The sequence below is a fragment of the Macrobrachium rosenbergii genome, chromosome 20, assembly GCF_040412425.1.
Source record: "Macrobrachium rosenbergii isolate ZJJX-2024 chromosome 20, ASM4041242v1, whole genome shotgun sequence".
Classification (NCBI taxonomy): domain Eukaryota; kingdom Metazoa; phylum Arthropoda; class Malacostraca; order Decapoda; family Palaemonidae; genus Macrobrachium; species Macrobrachium rosenbergii.
Genome location: NC_089760.1, coordinates 31,650,001 through 31,672,568, shown reverse-complemented (window position 1 = coordinate 31,672,568; position 22,568 = coordinate 31,650,001). Strand labels below are relative to the sequence as shown.

At 38.3% G+C, this 22,568-nt stretch overlaps 1 protein-coding gene across 14 annotated transcripts in view; it reads right to left on the bottom strand.

The window, feature by feature from the left end:
- The window catches only part of LOC136849206 (serine-rich adhesin for platelets), a 483,291-nt gene that overhangs the window by 43,318 nt on the left and 417,405 nt on the right, over nt 1-22,568 (bottom strand). For all 14 annotated transcript variants that reach the window (XR_010856261.1, XR_010856263.1, XR_010856259.1 and 11 more), the window contains one exon: nt 12,717-13,767. Coding sequence is in view for 7 of the 14 variants with exons in the window: in XM_067122366.1 (XP_066978467.1) it covers nt 12,717-13,767 (1,051 nt within the window). In the remaining 7 variants the exon portion in view is untranslated. The remainder of the gene's footprint in view (nt 1-12,716; nt 13,768-22,568) is intronic.

Here is a 22,568-nt window from a genome sequence, read left to right as displayed (position 1 = left end):
GTGCGTGGAACTGCAAGGGGGGAATCTTTTGGTTACAAGAACTATCGAGATGTGGTATCCATTTTTCATTCCCCCGGGGACACACTTGACATGAGGGAGACGTGGCCTTGCACTACGTTGCTTGTGAAGTCTAAAATTTCCAAGACTTATGACAACTTAAACGATAGAATTTGACTGCACTCGTTCGCCATTAGTCTAGATCGCGTTATGAATCATGTGTGATCTTATAAACGTGTTATTTCCTAGCAATGGCTAGTCTTGCAACTAGCGTAACAGTTACTATTTTTCTGAATAATCTTATCGAATACAGAATATAGAATTTAGGCCAAAGGCCAAGTACTAAGACCTATGAGTTCATTCAGGGATGAAAGGTTTGAAAGGTGTAACAGGAAGAAAACCTCGCAGTTGCGCTATTGAACAACTGTTAGGAGAGGTACAGTACAAGGAATGAAAGGAGTTGCAGGTAGGGGCCGAAGGGACGCTGCAAAGAATCTTAAGTAATGCCTACAGTGCACCGCATGAGGTGCAATGACGGCACTAACCACACCCCCTACGGGGGGAAAATAATCTTGATAATTTATAAACGTGCCATTTGCCTACATTTAGTTACGGTCAGTGTAACAATTATTTGCATTTTTCTGTTGTTTTTACACTAATTATTGTTGCTTTCTAAAGCCAATTAATTTATATGGCAGTCAACTCTCTTAATTCCAAACTTTACCAAAGATAGGATGATGGGCGCTGAACTGCTTAATGAGAGTAGGCTTACTTACGCTCAAGCTCAATTCATTCTCCTGGAGGACTAGAATGTTTATTTTTTTTTTATTGAAACTCTTTTATATTTTACTGAAATTAATATCAGTTTAAGAAAGTGCTAGACTATCTGGTTTTCAATGAATTACTGTTTAACGCATGAGTATTAAAACTCTTCTTCTACGTAATAGTCTCACGGGCAAGTCGCACATGTCCACACCAGGCCTTTTGTTCACTTCCACGTTCAAGCACACGAAAATGTCGAACTCAGAAGAAACAAAAGTTTGATAATGGATGTCATTTAGCCTACTTCCTACAGAAGGAGAGGCACAATTTTTCGTGAACAGTCATACACAAGCACATATTATTTATAACAGGCAACGGCAAAGCTTAGATATTAATATAATTGAAATCGAGACAGTCGAGTTAGCTACGATTAGCAAAGTCAAAGTTGCAAAGGAAAAAGCTTAATGAAACTGAGAAGTTACAGAGTTACGGTAACGTATGTGAAGGCGTTTGGCCTTTTAATCTGTTGGCTACCCAAGCCTCATTGTGACCCAGTGCCGTTCACATCAGACTCCTCATGTCTGTTGCAAGTTGCAGAGACTCTTAGTTGTTTACACGAAACAAAAACCACCCCACCTCTTTGTTTTATCCGGTACTGGAATGGAATGGAATGGAATAGAGAATTTAGGCGAAAGACTTAGAGCTGGGACCTACGAGGTCATTCAGTGCTATTTTATCCGGTATTGAACTAGGATTAGACTTTACTTTCCGTGTTAGGCCTAGGTTATTCTTTCTGCCTTCATTCATCGTAACATAAGGCCCTTTTTTGTATGCCAGCATTGTTGTTGTTTCAGATTAAGCCAACAGCATGCCGGCACGGGCTCTTGCTTCTTGATGCAGCCCGTAAAAGCCAGGATTTATATTCTCTCATGACTTGGTTTCCTGCCATTAGTTGTTTTTGAATAGATTATCCTCGAGTCTCCACCACTGTTTACATATTTCTAATCTGCAGTATCTTATAAAATAATCTGGGTAACGTGTGATCAAAAGTGAGGTCATTTTGTCCCAATATACCCCAACGACTTCAGGTAAAATGGTCGCAGGAAAAAAAGTAACTGAAAAAAAGTCACAGGAAAAAAAGTAACCGAAAAAAAGTCACAGGGAAAAAAAGTCACAATAATCTTTCCTAGATAGTGAGTCCCTAGGGTTTTAACCCGGTATGTATCCACCTTTGCGGCGTGTTTAGTACAAGCTCGTTGTCGATTTCCGTATAAACATACACAAAAGACTGTAAATATCATGAAGATAATGACCCCCAAGAAATACTGTGAATTTTTCCCACGTGACTTTATTACCGGCCACCATAAATTAATGAGACTTTTTTTCTGTGACTTTTTTCCTAGCCAAAATTGTGGCTTTTTTTCCTGTGACTTTTTTCCTAGCCAAAATTGTGACTTTTTTTCCTGTGATTTTTTTCCTAGCCAAAATTGTGACTTTTTTTCCTGTGACTTTTTTCCTAGCCAAAATTGTGACTTTTTTTCCTGACTTTTTTCCTAGCCCCAAAATTGTGACTTTTTTCCTGTGACTTTTTTCCTCGCTAAAATTGTTACTTTTTTCCTGTGACTTTTTTCCTAGCCAAAATTGAGACTTTTTTTCCTGTGACTTTATTACCGGCCACCATTTGGAACATCTTGGTTCAGAAATCTGCTCTCCACCATGATAACAAGTGTAGCTACATTTAATGGTGTAGATGGCTCAGAGGAGGCCTCATAGGCATTTTAATTTTATACTTATGATAATGTTTTCTATATATAAAAAATTACATTGATAGTTCAACCCATTTTATACTATAAAGTAAATCTCAGGGATCATGTTAAGATTAGCGAACCCACTCGCAGCAGGGTTCGCTATTCTTTACAAGAAGATTATTGGGTTCGTTATTCGTTACATGGGAATAATCGGGTTCGCTGTTCTAGACATGAACACTTCGGTATCAGACATTTGATCCCCCAGGGGCTAGTACTAAACAAGGCGAAATACATTTCACCCCCAGGGGCCAGTACTAAACACGGCGAAACAGTGTACATGAATCACTGTTTCCCCGTGTTTAGTACTAGCCCTCATGTGGAAATGGAGTTCGGACCGGAAAGGGTTGGCCATTCTTTACATGGGGATCATTGGGTTCACTGTACTTGACATGGAGATGTTGGGTTCGCTAATCTTGACATGATTCAATCTCGGATATGTTTTTGAAGGATATTTATAAATTAGATACTAAATTCATTTGCTGCTTGAAATTCCGAGGATAAAATTTCCAGAGCACATCATTTACGACAGTTGAGTACTGCGACCAGCCTATTGAGATGTTAATATTTGATATTCAGAAGCAATAACCAAACTCTCGTATCGTTTACTTATTTGTAAATTTTGCATCCATCTGAACCTACTCATCGGAGTTCTGTGAATACCTTTGTCTTCTTAAAAGGCGTCTTTGTTTCTCTGCTCCCAAGGACAAACTTTACATTTTCTAGTTTACTGGGGATGGGCTCTCATTCCCCTTGGGAATCTGGCATTGTTGATGCTTCGAGAATCACATGAGAATGCTCAAGTTTATTCCCGATAATAGTCTGTCACTTCTCACAATGAAGAGAACCAGACGCAGATTAAGACGAAGCCTTGTTTGGGGTAATTAGCCATTTTGCGGATGCTAGCGGTGTCCACCGAAGCTTCGAAGCTTCTGTGAACTAATCCACCGAAGCTTCGAACCATGTGTGAACTCATCCACCCTTCTTGACAGTTCATAGCTGTTTTTTAAATTTATGTCTTCATTTCGTTCAGTAACTCCAAGTTTTCACATATATCCAGTTTCAAGGGAACGCGTTATTCAGTTCCTCGAGCAGCTTGTGCAATAAGCTCGGTGATTTGGGATTATTTGATACTAAATCATTTAGATTCGACAGCACATTTGGCACTATTGTTCTTATTAAGTCTTCACGCCGACATATTCGTGCTTCATGTTTACAATCTCGTTTGCTTTATTGCTATTTGAGGAGAAATCTGTTCCTGTATTATAAAGCTGTTCCCAACTGTTTTCTACTGAAATTATTGTTCGTTATAAATTTTTTTAATTTAATTTTTTCTTTACACATGTTTTGTCTGTGATATGTGGCCCCTAACAGGCATTTTCGCTCTGTACCTGTTTATTCCAAGTCTTTTAACCTGTGACCTTTCCCACACTTTAGACCGGTAGTTCTGAACATTTGTCTTGCCTATGTCCAGATTTCTGTCCTTTTTGGCAAAGCACCCGCCGCCGTGAGCATTTAATCTCTCATTTTTTATCTTTATGCGGTGAGTGAACTTTTAATGACAATGATTTCCGTTTTAGGTCTTTAGTTTTAGCGCTAAACCTTTCTACGCGGTGACTGCTTTTGATGACAATATGGCCTGTGTTATAGGTTTTCAGTTTTAGCGCTAAAAATTTCTTGAAGGTGATTTTCCTCTAATCATACCTTTATTCTGAAAAATTTCTTTTATAAATTATTTTGACATCCCCTTCATTACCATCTAGAATATATTTTTGCTATTATACCTTTGCAATTTTTAAAAAAAGTAATTGCACTCTTTTTATTTCAAGTAAAAATGCACCTTTCTGTTTCCCCAGTCTTGTTTTTTTAGTTTATTTCAGCCTTAACTGACGTAAATTTTTAGATATTAATCTTTCGCCTGCTGTGTACTGTATATTCTACCGGAATATTTCGAATTACTTCATGATTATTTTCATTGCGCATATACCTTGCTTTCTCTGTTTGGTCCGATGCTGTGATAACTAAAGCATTCTTCTATCAGAGTTTCACTCCCTATGCATAACTACTGAACTACTGATTTCCGACCTACTTTCGAATTATATATTTCACTATGACGGTACCTCTTTGCCTAAGCACGCCAGACATTCAAGAAAGAGCAATTGGTTTTAATTCATCAGTGACTTAATTTACCCATTTTAAACTTCACTAGGTACAAAATTCAACACCGAGTCTGGGCGCCCTCCGTTGGTCGTGTTACAAATGCAACAAGGATCATCCGGTGCTACTTTGGCTTGTTGTCTCGCGTCACCTACTCCGAGGTACTAGTACTAAACACCATATGGTAAATGTAAAGTAGACGGCCGCAAGAAGATATCGTTTATTAATATAATTTATCGACCACACAATACAGAAATGGATGTATATAATACTTTGATCCACGGGGGGGGGAGGCTAGTACTAAACACGGCGTCCCAAGGAGCTTCCGCCATGTTTAGTACTAGCACCTCGGAGTAGGTGATGCGTAGATAACAAGTCAAAGTAACACCAAATATTCTTTAGACCCTGGTGTATATTACCTAGCTTTCTCTGTTGGGTCCGACGCTTTGATAACTAAAGCATTCATTTTGTCTACATAACTACTGATTTCGGACGCACAATCTCACACTCATTTCACCGCGCAGATGTCTCTCTTGTCTAAGCATGCAAGACATCCAAGAAAGATGATTTTTTTTTTTTATTCATCAGTGACTTCATTTATTCATGTAAACTCCACTGGTAAAATTCAACACTGAATCTGGGCGCCTTCCGTTGGTCGTGTTACAATTCACAAGGGCTCACTATCTGCTTGTTCTTCATATTTCGTCGAAATTCTGTACTCACTGCTCACAATTTTCTCTCTCTACACATTTCAGTCTCATTTCACAATGGATTTATTTTTTTTCATGCTCTGAAATTTTATCTTTCATTACTGTCCGTTCCAATATGTTTTTTTTTATTTATTTTAAAAGCGTCCTGGAGTCATCTGTCCTCGTCCTCTCACGGAAATTCGAGAATCATGAGTAAAGCTTGATTGATCATCCAAGATAACGTTCATTTCCTCCTCTGTATAAAGCCATGTTTATTGGGAATAATTAAATCGTACTTCATTCAATGCTTTACAGTTGCTTTTATGAAGTTGTTGATCTAAAATAAAATATACTCGAGGCATGGATGACATACAATTGAAAAATAATTGTTTGCGCAATAACTCTCACTATACTAGGGTCTAGTATCAGAAAGGCGCTGGCGAGTTTAAAGACGTGAAAAATACGTTGGTTCAGGATTCTCGCCCTGGGGGGTAGTACAGGTTACGAATCCTTATTTTTTTGTATTCACTATAGGTCAGGGTCTACTACTGACCTTCTTTTAGTCTAGTCGATCTCCGCGTCTTTATTTTATATCAATGTCGAGATGTCGAGTTAATGACGAATGATATTCTCTTCAAAGCAGTATTTGTGAAGTTTCCCTATAGTAGCAGGCTGTAACGAGCTAGGGATGAAAGCTTACATGTTTGTACCATAGCTTTGTTTCATTCATATAGCCTTTGGATATAAAAAAAAATACCCCTCATTTCCACTATAAACATGATCTCATAAGAGAATTGCCATAAATGTAAGATGCATTTCCATTTCCTGCATACCGTTCTAAAGAGCACTGCTAAATTTTGTAGTTATCATTATTCCAGTTTCTTGTTGCTTTAAGACTTTACTAACCTGACGCTAACACGAGGTCCTGGCCTTGAAAGTGGCCATACCTGGCGAAAAAAAGGTGAGGTACTTACTGGTTGTCCGTTAAGCACAAGAACATAACCAATAGGGGTAAATTTTTGCTTTAAACCATGGTCGTATATTCTGGAGTTGAAAATTTGATTTTCCGATGTTTCAGTTTTACAGATACTGGCCCCCCTCCTTATATCCTACGATTATGGGGGACCATAGTGATAAAGTGGAGTTTTTGGGTGGGGGAAAACACAACGAAACGAGTGAAATATAAGATTGTATTTAACCTAACCTAACCTAGGGCGCAGGGTCCTTCCATGGCCCGGTGCCTTCTTCTTCCTCCCCGCCCCTACCCCCGGACTTGCCCATTTAACCTAACCTAGGGCTGTAAATAATATATATATATATATATATATATATATATATATATATATATATATATATATATATATATATATATATATATATACACATATATATATATATATATATATATATATATATATATATATATATATATATATATAATGGGTTTGTGACTTAACTTAAACTATGGCCCTGGTGGTACTTTTTTATTGCAACCAAGGTCTGAGAAACAGTCATTTCAAAATTGGGAGGAAAACGAGTAGTTAGGCTACGAGGTTTTTGTACGCTAAACTGGCATCACACAAAACACAATATCTGTTACTTTTGAGTATACTCCTACGTTCACGGTATTGTCAAAGGTAGCTCTGGCATGCATCTGCTTAAGAACAAACAAACAATTCCAATAACGATATTTTACCTCTGAGCGAAGAACAACATCGGAGGATCGTCAGCTGAGTGTAGATTTAGTGGTAACTCGTTTTGATACTTGTTAGAAATTAGGTTTCCCTACCTTTTAAGCCATTCAGTCTCCGGTCTTCTTTGGCACAAATTTCCTTGCAATCTTAGGCCTGTGATGATTTCCCCATCTCCAGTTAAATTCCATTGTACGAATGTGTACGTTCCCTGTCTTCTTCGAACCACGGTCTAAGAAAATCTTTTTAGACCGAGTTCTAAACACACGATCTCACCTTACTACGGTGTACGATTCCCCGCCTTCACGGGCACAGGACCCCGCCTACTTTTCGGGCATATTGATTTCCAAGCTTCTTGGGGATAAGGCAGTGCTCTTTACACTTCAGCATGCTTTAATTCCTTTATTATATTTCCAGGGTGGGGAGAGGAGTGGGGGATTTGTCTAGGTGGGGAATGGGGCTCCTTGATAGGAGCTGGGAACGGTCGGTTGAAGACGAGTTAGACCTGAACTGTATGTGTGAAGTTCTGTCATGGTTTGATTTTACATCGACAAACTCCTGATTATGGTCGACATAATTAGTTTCATATCAATAAAATCATGTTTTAGCATGCACAATACCCTTGAGAGAGAGAGAGAGAGAGAGAGAGAGAGAGAGAGAGAGAGAGAGAGAGAGAGGCTTGCTTTGTGCCAGAACGAGTTCTTGTTCCGGTGGCGTCCAAAATCAGCTAATGAAACCTGAAAGGGGAGTTGTGATTACTGGAAAATGAAGAGGTGTCGTGTCATCATACCCACTGAACCTTTGGTATCAATTGTCCAGACAAGGCATATAGACAATGGTAAATTCTGAAACAATGACCTGTGCTAATTAATACAACTAATGGGATAAAGACAGACTATGGAAATTGATTCTCATCCATTTTTGTTTTACAGCCTGGGAGAGAGAGAGAGAGAGAGAGAGAGAGAGAGAGAGAGAGAGAGAGAGAGAGAGAGAGAGAGAGAGAGAGAAATTGCCTACGTGTACACCGAACTACTAGCTTCTTAGCCTTTTCCGGGTAGAAATGGAATCGGCAATGAGTCTAGCTCAGCACCGAGCCCGAATGGTTCATTAGGCGAGTTCAAAGCCTCTGCATCGACTTCGAATGAGGATAAATTGAACACGCTCGGTCTAGCAGTAGTGCACGGAATTATGCACATTATCTCGTAATTTCCAAGTTACTTTATGTTAAACCTTCGTGTGACATGTTTGAAGTCTTCCTTCTAAACTGTTGTATATATATATAGATTCATAATTTTCATGTGAATTTAGGTTTTCTTTTGACTTTTTTTATACGGCGATTTTAACTATATAATTACGTCTTGATTTGATCGGACTAGAAGCGGTGCTTTTAAAGTGGTATGGCTGTCTTGATTTGTTTCATAAGAATGCTTACAATAAATATGTTTTACTATACAAATTGTTTTTTAACTGTTGTTATAATCATAATTATTTTCTTTATTAACGATGAATTATATTTGGTCCTTTAAACCATACCTTGACAAGAAGAATGGAATTTAGAACGCATAGCATTAATGTAATTACATGACTCAACTACCAAGTTACGACACGACGCCATACGTATATTAATTTATAAAAAGATTCCGTGGCTAATATGCCATGATTCGGCCATGGCTTTTATTTATTTAGGAATTAACCAACACCGTTATTGTCTTTAGTGAAATAATGCTATTAAATTTCTGAAGACACCTTACAAACAGTTTGACTTGATGTATTCTCGACTCTAGAGAAATTTTTTGATAACCGTAACCAGATTCTAGTTAAAATGAGACTTGATGACTGATCGTAATTCTGTACAGAAATTCTAAGGCTCCCTATAACCAGATTCTACTTGACGACTTCAGACTTCCCCTGAGCCTTTATAATTCACAAAGTTTCAGGAGGTAGAGATTGATCGACAACACACTGACATCGCTTTTACTGTTGCATAACGTCGGTGATAACAGCCGATAAATAAGTTAAATTATGATGCCGTTACATTACATTACCTGATAAAACTACGTAACATTATAATGTCACTATATTACTTTTATAAAAACAATATTTACTTTGTAAGTGTTGGGTCATTCGTCAATCAAAAATACACTAATGCAAAAATATCTTTGACAACACTAATCCTGAGAAACGTTATTTTGATATTGTAACACTTTAGCTGAATAATAATAATAATAATAATAATAATAATAATAATAATAATAAAACCATTGACAGTCTCTCATGAAAGAGTAGAGAGAGGCAGAAAGAATCGAGAAGAAAAAGACAAAGAGGAATAAGAAAAAAAAAAAAACGAGCCCTTCACAATACCGGAATAGTAACATTCTACCGATGCGGTCATATCGACCGGTGAGGATGATAACTTGGACAGAAATAGGCGAAGAAGTTACTTGAGCAGACAGCACAAAATCGATTATTGCAGGACAAGGTTACTCGGTCGACTGAGATCCACGACTTTTACGGCACCAAAAAGGAAGAAGAACCTTTAGTACCAGAGCTGACATTCCAGCGGCTTTGTCGAAAGTCGTTCGATAAATACTATTTTTTATGCTTCAATCAAGTTATTGTTCGGTTACATTTAACCAAGTTAATGTTTGTTAACCTGCAATTAAAAACTAATTGGTTTGCGGATTATATTTACCATTCAGTTACTGGGCTATTATTTCCAACAGTCGCCTTAACAAATCTACTTTATTCCTCATTCACAGTGATGCCAGTTTTAGTCGCCATAAATCAGTCAATCAATCCTCATTCACAGGCATGCAAACAATGGACATTTAGATGTGTATGTTTTAACATAAACTTCCTAATTAGCAAAGACCGTTTCGGTTCGGCAAAAACTTACTTAAAAGATTTTGCAACCAGCAAAGCGTTATTATCTGGACTTTATTCCATCTTTAAAATGGAAGAATCCGCAGTTATAACTGTTTAAAATTACACCAGAATTCATTTATCTCTTACTACCTTCCACCACAACCGGAAGAGGTTGTTGTGTACTCATTTCCCATAGCAATGCTCAGGATCAATAGCTCATATTGATCTCGTTTCAGACTAGGTCACATGCAACACCCACTGACCTCGTTTCTGAACTCTCGTTCTCTCACACGCCTTGACGACTGATGGACTGAACATTCCGTAATGGGATACTACATGTAAGGTACATTCCTTTCGACTTTCCGAAGTAAGCTACAGTACTTATTGGTATGCTATAGTACTTACTGCGTTCCTTTGATTTCTATTTTATTTATATATTGGTCTAGGTGTAGTGAAAAAAACCACTTCTCATGCTTGGCTTTTAGCTATTTTCTACTCATTTTTTATATCCTTTCCGATACTTCTAAAAAACTGTATGTAAGGACTGGCTTTAATCACACTATGCATGAAAGATTCCAGCATCTTTACATAAAGAATAAACGGTAAAGGCTACAAATAAAGGCTAATCTACTGCACTACCCCAAATTATCCAGTCTGAAAATACTCTCCTTATCAACGGCCAGCCTCTCCAGCAAAGGCCACTTACAAGTTCTAAGCCCAATTCTAACCGTACTTTATGTGTACCGTACTTTCATGCCAGCTGTACACTACAAGCAAAGCTTTTACCAAGCAATCAGAACAATTCCTATTTGGGCAAAGGTTATGGGAGTTATTAAGTAAACGGAATACAGTAACAAGGTTGCAAAATGGGAACACAGTGTAGGTTACATGATTGTAAACTTCCTGTAACTTAAAACTCTTCAAAAACCAACTAAAGTCAATCAACAAATCAACGGGGTAGACAAAACAGGCTCATCAAAACAAAAACATAATCCAGGATATAATATATTGAAACAAATATGTACAATGATGGGAAATGTGATGTACAAACAAATAAAAATATATATCTGTATATATATACTGTATATATATAAATGATTACCCACGGTCAGTCATGACTAAACGTAAGGTGAAAATAAAATCATGATAAAAAAAATACATGCAAAGTAGATTTGTCGCAAGAGTATTTCAAAGAGGTTCCACAGGAACCCCTCCAAATACTCTTTAGAGACATCGTTTTTTTTAAAATCCTTATTTTTCAGGATTGCTGCTCCGATAAAGACAGTTTACACTTCAGAAACGTTGGCAATAGTAAGAGGTTTGTATAATTATTGTTGGGAAATTGCACTAAAATTTGATCAGTGTTCCAGCCCAAATATTCCCAAGTACCTCTGAAACGATTCAATTGAAAACATGAAGGTAACACGATCAATAATCCTCTAGAGGGCAGTGAAGTCAACCTGATTCATGCACAGTTCAATTTTTGATGTTTAAGCTATTTTGGTTTCTTGACTGCACACGACTGTAAACATATCAGTTGATTCTGACTCTCTTCTCACAAAACCGCCAGCGTAGAAAATTCAGCAAGGCAAAGCCAAGAATGACGAAGCAGCAACCCTGAGAAATCTGGGCCTTTATTCAACTTCACCGCTACACTATCCAAAGTGAACAAGCTCTGGGAAGCAACAACCACTAAGAAATTTATGAAATGTTTTAGTAAGAATAGCTTTCTATATATAAACCAATATGTCAAAAAAGAATTAAGAATGAAAAATACTCAGGGACAGAAGTAAATAATATTATTAACGTGTACACAACATGTTACGACAGGACTGAACATAAGTTGTCATGGGACAATAATTACAAGATTTATGCATAGAATGGTCAGCAATCAATATAAATTTCTTCTTATCCCAGCAATCAAGCTATACGTACTAAACTTAATTACAACTACATCTTCAGCAATGAAGAGATAAATAAAAACCATGTTTTTAGTGTTTCTTCCATCAACTCCATATGCCCCTACATGCTGTGGGGTAGAAGCCTTTCAGCAGTTCATGAAAGTTGTCCATATGGCATATAATAGTAAAAGTTTTCTATCAGAATAATTAGCCTCTTACGTAGACCTCTGGGTAGTCATTACAATATAAGGCACTAGAAGCTACTTCACTCCAACTAAGCACAACTTTGTCACAACTATATTACTCACGTAGAACACTGAAGTCATAGGTTCCTTTCACTGTTTGGACTTAGGATGTTTAAAAGGGACAACACAACAAGCATTACATGTAATCTGGCTCACAACAGCAGTTACAAAGACACAGGAATTATAAAAAAAAAAAAACTGGGAAACAGGCGTCTTAGGTATAAAACTGAAGTTCAATTTCTTGTGCTGTTGACACCAGAGTGAATCACATCATCAGATAGCAGGGAAAATTGAAGAATGACATTACTTGCACCATCAGTGATATCTTCAAAAATGCACCAAGATTCTCTGGCCATGCAATCTGTGATATGTCTAAAGGCAAAAAACTCATGCAAGCTAAAAATAAATCTGAGCAAAAACAAAAACACTGCATACTTAAATAGGGGATAAATTTATGGTAATCCAATGTACACTATATACACATTTTGGCTTTACAAAAGGAGCTCCGGGATAATGTATAGGAAGATACACAACCTGCAGGGGTATGATGAGCTGCCATGATTGTTCTAAGCTAAGGCAGATCACCAGGCGAGCAGGTACTCACCCGGAGGCTGTGGTGGCTGTGAGGGTGCCTCGTTGGATTCAGGCTCCTCGTGGCCATTGAGCTGTGAAGTGGGTGTGATTGCATGGGTGGAGCTTGTTGGTGTCTCTGGTGAGGTGATTGGACGAGAACCCACAAACGAACTTTCAACCCAAACTAAGCGACGTGGAGATGGGGCTCTTGGACCTTCAGGTCGTGGAGACCCTCTAGGTGAGGCTCTGGGTGAAGGAGTAGACTCGTTGCAGTAGTGCACTATAGCTGACGTGACTTCTTTTATCGAAGAATGAACATCCGCAACATCCGTAGGCACTTGGAGTTTAACACTGCCATTTGTACTGGCATCTTCGTTCATTTCTTCATTGTCAGATTTTGTCACAACTGCATTTGCCTGAGCTGAGGAATTCTCTTTGTCTTGGGCACTGACGGATGGTTTGACAAATCGTTGACTGTATGAGGTAATTCCAAGAGCTAATCTATCTGCTGCAGTAAGATAAGATCCAGTATTTGTGAGGGAGGACTGGGAACCTGCCAGTGATGCCAGGGATGTTTGTGATCTCCAGCCGAGATAAGGCTGACGCACGTAGGTAGGTGGGGTGGTCCTAGTTGATGTGACTGATCCTGTGGGCGTTGTAGTCCCTGAATTAAGTCTGGAGGTAGACCACCTGGAAATAGGATACTGGAAAAGAGAACCACTTCTATCACTAGGGGAAGGTGAAATTGATGCATTGGAGGCAGGTGAAGTTACACCTCCTATACCTGTTGTGGTTTTAGAAGCTACTCTTGTAGGAATTACTACTTTTGTGGGAGTATTGGGAGTGTGCGCCCTGGATGAGCCTAGTGATGTCATAGAAGCAGTCTTTGAGGAGTAGGCAGACCATCCTCCTCCACCACTGCTGGAGCCGTAGTCTCGACGACGCAGCAGAAACCCTGTCTGCTGAGGCTGAGCATTCTTCATCCATTCTGGGACGTCCAGACGCTGCAAGGATCGACGTACTCGAAGTTCTGCCTCGGATAACTGGCGCTCGGATCCCTTCATCAGCTCGTTCTCAGGAGGCTGAAAAAGCATTAGAAGAATTAGAAAAAGTGCGAAAAGAGCGAAATCTTAAAAGCTATCATTCCATTCGCTCACGTACAACTTCTCTAGAAACTAAACATTGTACTGTACAAATAAGTGTGCTAAGGTTTTCCACTACCTGACCCTTGGAATATCTGCTCTCATAACAATTTCGAACTGGAAAATTTATAAAACTACATATCTGAAAAATCTATTACATACCCATCCCCTTCAAACAGAATTTGCAAGTACTGTCCCTAAACAATAGATCTATATTTCTTTACAGGAACTCACTCGATTGCCATTTTGCAAATACGTGCTATTAATAAGCGCCCCTCAATTCAACCATCAAAGGCAATCCCCAGGTGTGAAAAAGGAACGGTTTTATACCAATGTGAATAGTTAATCAGCGTGGAGGCAAAACATCACCACAAGACTTTTTAAGAAAACACACAAAAGGGGGAACTGCACAGCATCAGAATGGGTCCGAAACTTTGGTCTCTACATTTAGTGGGCTTGTGTCTTTGTCTAAAAATATATTTGATAAATGATGGGTTGAAGGCGGTCTGTTTAATAACAGTCCGTGGAATCTGAGATTGCTGTTTAACAACAATCCAAGGAATCTAAGATTGCTCTGTTCAATAACAATCCAAGGAATCTGAAATTGCTCAATGTTTCTCAATGTTTTATGAAAATCACTATGAGGGTATTCATTAAATTTTATATATCATGGACAAGCTTGTATGTACACAACCTTCCTCATTAATCATCTCACGCATAGTAACTGAATTTCAATAAAAATCGCAAGTGTACAAAATAACTTCAACATTAAACAAACTAAAGAAGAAATAACAAAATGTTGAAGGTTTTCAGACGCGCCCTGTTTACAGAGGAAACGGGCAAGACATTAACCTTTGTATAAAGTTGAAGGGTCACGTGGTTCGTTAATTATATACAAAAAGAGTTTAAAGGTACTATAAATTCAATAACACATTAAAAAACAATTGACATCTGAGAGAGAAATACTTTGATAACTGGATAAAAAAAATGTCTTACAACAGACAAACCTGAATCCATTGATCAATGACACCTAATGAGATAATCACAAAAAGCGGTAGTGATAAATTAAGACAAAAAAAAAATGATGCAAGAGAATTCATTAATTAATGACAACGTTCAAATTAAACCATTAAGAGTCATTCTACGCATTAACCTCTGGAATGGAAAGGAATGCAAAAAAGGTTAAAGGGCTATAACGTCTTTTCCTTCTTCTTCGTCATTTTGTCTTGCTTCTGAAATCACAGACTCATTAACTTAACGAAATAGCACGTAATTGCCAAGACTTTCCATATTACTCTACAAAATATTGTGGCTGGAAATTTAGTTTCTTTTACGCTTTGGGAAACAAACAAATAACAAACGCAAGAGGGATATTTATTCGTTAAACAATAACCAGGTGTTCAGTGCACGTGTGCAGAGCGTATGAGACTATCGCTGCTCGTGTGTACTCGCATTCAGACGCAAAAAGACAAACCAGTGGAATCGAACGTCATATCAAAGGGGATCATTAACAAAACAAAACAGGATCAAAGATTTTTTTCGGTTGGGATTACCAATCGCAAACGCAATAAACAAAGGTTGGTCAACAACACCATACATATAAAAAAAAAACTTCAAAACGACTTAGAAAAATCAATAGACTTATAGAGGGTAGAATTTTTGTCACATACACCGTGACTTTTTTCATACTAACAAACCTTAATTACGCCACAAATTTCGTTTACACACACACATAAAAACTTGAAAACGACTTTGAAAAAATCAATACACTTTTTATAAAGAGTAGAATTTTTGTCACAAAGGTATACCGTGACATTTTTCATACTCACACACCTTAGGTCACAAATGTCGTTTACTCACACGAAAAAACTCTTGAAAACGACATCAACAAAATCAATAAAGGGTAGAATTTTTGTCACTACACAACTTGACACATTTTTCATACTCACCAAACCTTACGTCACAAATGTGGTTTACACACGAAAAAAAAAACTTGGAAACGACTTAACAGAAAATCAATAAACTTTATAAAGGGTTGAATTTTTTGTCACACACACCGTGACACTTTTTTTTTACATAAAGACAAACCTTGAGCCACAAACGTCGTTTAATATGAGATTCACTCAACCTCGGAATAACAACATACTCCGAAGGGGGAATATATTAGTGATAAGCGACTTGGTTACGGATGGCTATCACTTATAAATTCCCCTTCGGTGTATTACTCCAGGGTTGAGTGAATTTGGCATCAAACGACATTTGTAGCTTAAGCTTAGTTTTTATAAAGGGTTTGTTAAGGCAAAATAATTCTCTCAAACGTTATTCACACACTTATCATGCGACTCACAAGTATGTCACAGAAATCTCTGCCTTCCTGCATAAGAATCCGATGCTGCAAAGATATAGAAGGCAAAGGTTAAAACGAAGGCTTTTGAGAGAGAGAGAGAGAGAGAGAGAGAGAGAGAGAGAGAGAGAGAGAGAGAGAGAGAGAGAACAGCTTTAACCCTTCCTTACAACTAACTTTATGAGAGAGAGAGAGAGAGAGAGAGAGAGAGGGCAGTTTTAACCCTTCCTGTGAGAGAGAGAGAGAGAGAGAGAGAGAGAGAGAGAGAGAGAGAGAGAGAGAGAGAGAGAGAGAGCAGTTTTAACCCTTCCTTACAACTAACTTTGTGTGTGTGTGCGCGCGCGCGTAGGGGGCAATTTACCTTATTCAGAAATTACAGAATGACAGAAATTATGTAACTAATATGCAGCTAATTATTCGTTGATGGGAAAAAAATTATACTTTCAATTTTCCATAAATAACAAGAAATTACTTGAACAATGTTAACAATACTGGCTTGCCCCATACGGAAAATCAGTCAGATTTTCTTTGTAAACAATAAGGCAAATTTAACACTGATAACTGACTGACAAATACAACGAAGACGACTGGCAAATATTAAAAACAACCAGGAGTTTTTAAAAACATTTTACAAAGAAATAATATGAATTGATGACACGAGACAAATTTCATTGGCACCTATTATAATAAATGATGTTATCAAGTTTTGATAACTGATGTTATCAACTGGTGTTATCAACAAGCACCAGTCAAGACAGGTCGGAAGCGAGACATTCCGTCACAGACAACTTTGCTGTCTCCACCTGAGGAGGAAATCCTTATTAAAAGTGTCCCCTTCGCAAGCACACAGGTAGCGTAGGATCTCCTTCCTACGCTCTAGACCATCGGGATGTGTTCCTTGAGCTACAACGACAAGCTTTGTTACATCAAGCGAAAACCTTACTCATAATAATAATAATAATAATAATAATAATAATAATAATAATAATAATAATCGTGTAGAGGTGTTGTTGAGTATCATGGCAGTTTCGACTGCATTAGCCTATACAGACTTCTTTTCTATTTGTTTAAATGTCTGCTTCTCTTGTGTAGGTTGACAATTACGAGTCTAACACCAAAGAAATACAAATTATGAAAAATAGAAAACACCCTATGAAACAAAGGCGTCTAATCAATTATTACTTTTGAAAACAACAATGCTACTTTAAAGGCGCAAATCAAAACCCTACAATTTAAAAATAAATATAGGTAAAAACAAAATACGACTGTAAGAAATTTCAACTAGCAGGGAACTCAGATTAAAGTAAATCTTTAAAGATAAAAAAAAAAACATATTCTACTTCCTGCTCTCTCTACAAGTTTCCTTCAAAATTACCAGTCAGAAAAACATTCTCTCCCTAGAATACCAAGACCACCATCAAAATGTGATATTCTTAGGGCTCAAGTCCACGGCGCAACATCATCCCCCTTATCCAAAGGGAAATTCAAACCAGGATCACGTTTCTCCTTAGAAACATCTCTCTCTCTCTCTCGCCCTACCAATTTTTTTTTCGAACTCATAGACAGTCAATAGTTGCAACATTGTGATGCTACACTCCTCTCTCTCTCTCTCTCTCCCTCTCTCTCTCTCTCTCTCTCTCTCTCTCTCGTTTGCTGCAAGATGAAGACGAGCTCTGTCACACTTCCATTTTTAAGTCGACAACGGAGTTTAGTTTCCCCCTCGAAAGGGTCTTCTTCACTTCGAGAGGGACTGGCGAGGTGAATACTTATTAGGTGTCGAGTCTCATACCGGTGTCACAGAGCAACATCCCCCCCCCCCCCCCACAAACCAACCTTTCTCATTAGACTGCCAAACTCTGCGCCATAGAGCTATTACTTTTTTCCCCATCATATTGGAGCAAAACAGCAGTTAGAACTGCTTGTAGTCAAGTTACACTGCCTTTACGCATTTGTCCAACGTAAGTTTTGCCGCTGATAATGAGTCCTGCTCATAGGCTTATGACAGCCTTAATCGACAGGCAATCCTTCAATCCTGCAGTACATTTGGCTACTTGATGGAGGATCTGGATGCAAACTTGACAGTGGCAATACAAGGTAAACTTACAGGTTGTTAACAAACCAGGAGGCGCTTTGGTAGGCAAAAGGAAGTTGCTTACAGCCATGACTAAGAAAGAGCAAAGGGCTTGTTTACAGCTGTGTGTGTGTGTGTGTGTGAGAGAGAGAGAGAGAGAGAGAGAGAGAGAGAGAGAGAGAGAGAGAGAGAGAGAGAGACCGTCTACTCTATAGGCCTAACAGAGAATATTAACCGATTTCCACCAAACTTCCCACTAGGCCGAGAGCCCGCAAGACCAATTCACTTTCCTCACCGTCCCTCTAACGACAAGACGTTTCTCATTATTGTCATCTCGGCAAAAATTGAGAAACAAAGGCCATTCATCGCTTGAATCACCTCCTCCCATCGTTCAAGCGGAATTTGTATCTTACAAACTTTCACCTATTCACAAAGATAATCCTGTTTCAACTGTACTATTGTCAAGCGTAATCTATACATTCCCGCCCACATAAACCCTTATCAACGCTGATAAAGATTTCAAAAACAGCGACGTTAAAATGATAAAGAAACAAATGTGCCAATCAAATTTTGATAAACTGACTTATCAATTCACAAACCGCTATGGCACTGAAGAAGTTTTATAAAAAAACGTATAAGCTTAAGTGATGAAAAAAAAAGTCAGCATTTATCTACTGTAGATATGTTTGTTTTTTTTTTCTTTTCTAATTACTGATCTCTTCTTTCTGTATTTCCGATTACCTTCTGTTACTTCTTTTAAATAAGTTGAATAAGTTTCATCTTCTGAATAATAATAATAATAATAATAATAATAATAATAATAATAATAATAATCTATTGCCGTTGGAGCACTGGAAAATGTTAATTTTCTTGACAATAGTCTTCACGAACAGCACTTTTCTGTTTGTGAATTTTGAATCTTCTCTTTTTCGACTGGAACTTAGTACAAACACCGGCGTTTGTCTGCTCCCAACTCCCTAAAGTTACCCTGCTATAAAAGCGTGGGTAGGGGAGAGGGTGGGGATTTGAATACCCGCTGAGGGACGGGGGAACCACATAGGGTGAGAGTTATTTCCTATCAGGCGATAACTTGTGTCAGCGTGAGCTTTATAACGCACGTACAAACACACGAAAACACGCCCAAACAAACATATAAACAAGTCGAAGCTCCCATAATAAATGCAGAGAGAGAGAGAGAGAGAGAGAGAGAGAGAGAGAGAGAGAGCTGGAGGGAGTGAAAACTTCGAGTTTCGTAGTACTATAAATATCGGCTTGAACGTCGATATCCAGTGGTTATATTAAGGATGAGAAATAATGCATCTACCTAACCATTGGTTTATGGTCGACGAATTGGTCGATCTGGCTGAATCTTATTAATTTCTTTACTTTTTTCTTTAAAGAATTTTTGAAGAGAGAATTGCAAAGTGTATCATAATAAACACACAGTGATTTTTAGAGGACATCTCGCCAGAACTTAGGTTCCATAATATGTAGGGCTGTTAGTGTGATTTCTTGCAAATCAGTGTTATAAAGGAGAGAGAGAGAGAGAGAGAGAGAGAGAGAGAGAGAGAGAGAGAATATCACGCTGCTGGAAATATTACACTAAACACGCCAATTACGTACTTTCTCAACAAACAGTAAGAAAATCGACTACGTCGAATATATTAGCTAAGCATTGCTACATGAGTTCTAAAGATTCCGTTCACAGTGTGGGCAGGCGCGCGTACGTAACCAAGTGCGCATAAAGATACATCGGCTTCCGTTTTTTCATCAATGAATTATGGAAACTGTTCCAGCGACTGTTCCAAAAAAGACACCCTCTAGTTATATATGGCTTGAAATCACACAGGCTACATTAAGAGGAAATCAGCCTTCATTTCAGCAGAACATGGACTCCAGCTGTTGGTACCAGTATTAATCCCGGTTGGTACCAGGAGGAAATGGCAGCAGAGAAGGGATCGGTAACCCAGAATTTATTACCGAGTTATTCCAAGTTCCAGGGATGGTGCCAAGAGCGGTAGGCCTAAGAGGTCCCTCCTACAGTTACTGTCCGACCAATTTGCTGGAAGACCCAGGATACGTCACGGCCAATCTAAAGTCCCGTTACGTACTCGTATGGAAAGGAAAGTAATTGGGGTTTCGTCATTTTAGTTTTCTGAAAAGGAAACTATTGCACCGCCCATGTTTGTCCGTCCGCACTTTATTCTGTCCGCACTTTTTCTGTCAGCACTTTTTCTGTCCGCCCTCAGCTCTTAAAAACTACTGAGGCTAGAGGGCTGAAAATTGATATGTTAATCATCCGCCCTCCAATCATCAAACATACCAAATTACAGCCATCTAGCCTCAGTAGTTTTGATTTTATTTAAGTTTAAAGTTAGCCATAATCGTGCGTCTGGCAGCAACGATATGGGCCAGGCCACCTCCAGGCCGTAGTTTAAAGTTTCGTGAGCCGTGGCTAATACAGCATTATACCGAGACTACTGAAAGATAGATCTATTTTCGGTGGCCTTGTTTATACGCTGTAGCGGCTGTACAGAAAACTCGATTGCGCTGAGGAAACTTCGGCGCATTTTTTTTTCCTGTTTCATTGTTTTGCTGAATTTGTTGATTGTGGACTCAGAAAATTTTCCTTCTAATATTTTACTCAGCCATCTTCAAAGAAATATTTCTTTTTAATATTTCACTCTACCATCTAGAAAGATACGTTTCCTTCCAATATTTTACTCTACCATCTAGAACACGATAAAATTAAAACCAGTGGAATAAAGCTTAACAATGCTAATTAAACATGACTGCAAATTCTAGACTTATAGAGAAATTTCAGAAATCTCTGATCCTACCGACAGCCGCACCGGTCCCCCGTTAAAGATTGTCTCTCCATTTTTTACAATACCTTGGGGCTCGAAGGGTCTTCACCTCAGCATACCAAAATGTTATAAAAATTAACCACGGTACCTAGAAGTCTCAAAATAGACCGACAGTCCACCATCCGAAATTCTTGTGAGCACTTGAGTTACTAAACGCGTTTTGATTTATACAGAAAGCGGGTAAAAAACGCGCCGAAGTTTGTTCGGCGCAATCTAGTTTTCTGTACAGCGTATAATCATGGCCACCGAAAATAGATCTATCTTTCGGTGGTCTCGATATAATGCTGTATGAGCCGCGCCCCATGAAACTTGAACCACGGCCTGGTGGAGGCCTGTCCTATATCGTTGCCAGACGCACCGTTATAGTTAACTTTAACCTTAAATAAAATAAAAACTACTGAGACTAGTGGGCTGCAATTTGATATGTTTGATTTGAGGGTGGATGATCAACATAACGATTTGCAGCCCTCTAGCCACGGTAGTTTTTAAGATCTGAGGGCGGACAGAAAAAGTGCGGACGGACATCCAAAGCCGGCACAACGGTTTTTTTTTTTTTACAGAAAACTAAAATTGAGGATGCACGGATACATGAGCGTAATCCGTGACAAACTGTCCAAAAGATGTTTCAGGAAATCCATTACCACAGAAACCGAATATCAGATAGAAATTTAATTCAAGTTACTTAGTGCGTAAACGAAGAAAGACTATCTGCCAATGAATGGAATCCAGCGATAATCGGACCACGGATCCCGTAGTCGAAATAAATGCCGAGATAGATACTATTCAGTTTTAAAAGCCCGTAATATCAGAGTAATACTTAAGCAAGCCAGCCTTGGGACGTTTTTAACAGTTATAAACTACAATCAACCTGTGAAATCCGAAGATGAACCCTAGAGGTGTATCCACGTTTGAAGTGATGAAGTTACGATGTTCACCGATGTAAATGCCATAAAAAAATATTAATATATAAATCATATCTTAACAATTTTAGCCAATTTTTATTTTGTTATATAATTAAAATGTTGGGGCTAAATAATTTATCCAATCCCCATAAATTTATAATAGGTATAAAGTCTCCCATACTATTTGACTAATTAATACAAAACAGAAAGGAGAGAGAGAGAGAGAGAGAGAGAGAGAGAGAGAGAGAGAGAGAGAGAGACTACCAGCGATTTGAAGGATGTTAAGAAATTCTCCGATAACAAGAAAAGGGGCAAGTACACAACACAACTTGATTGTATCAATGTATCTTATTTCCACTAAGTTAAGGCATAACGCAACCAACTCATAGTGGCAACTGCGCATAGTATTCTACTTCCAATCCGTAAGCGCTGCCTTTACTCGAGTAAGTGATGATATGAACAAAAGGAAGATGCGAAAATAAGAAAATGAGTCTGGCCTCATTTTCTTTATAACGTTATTCTCAGCTTCCTTTTCCGCCTCTCTCTCTCTCTCTCTC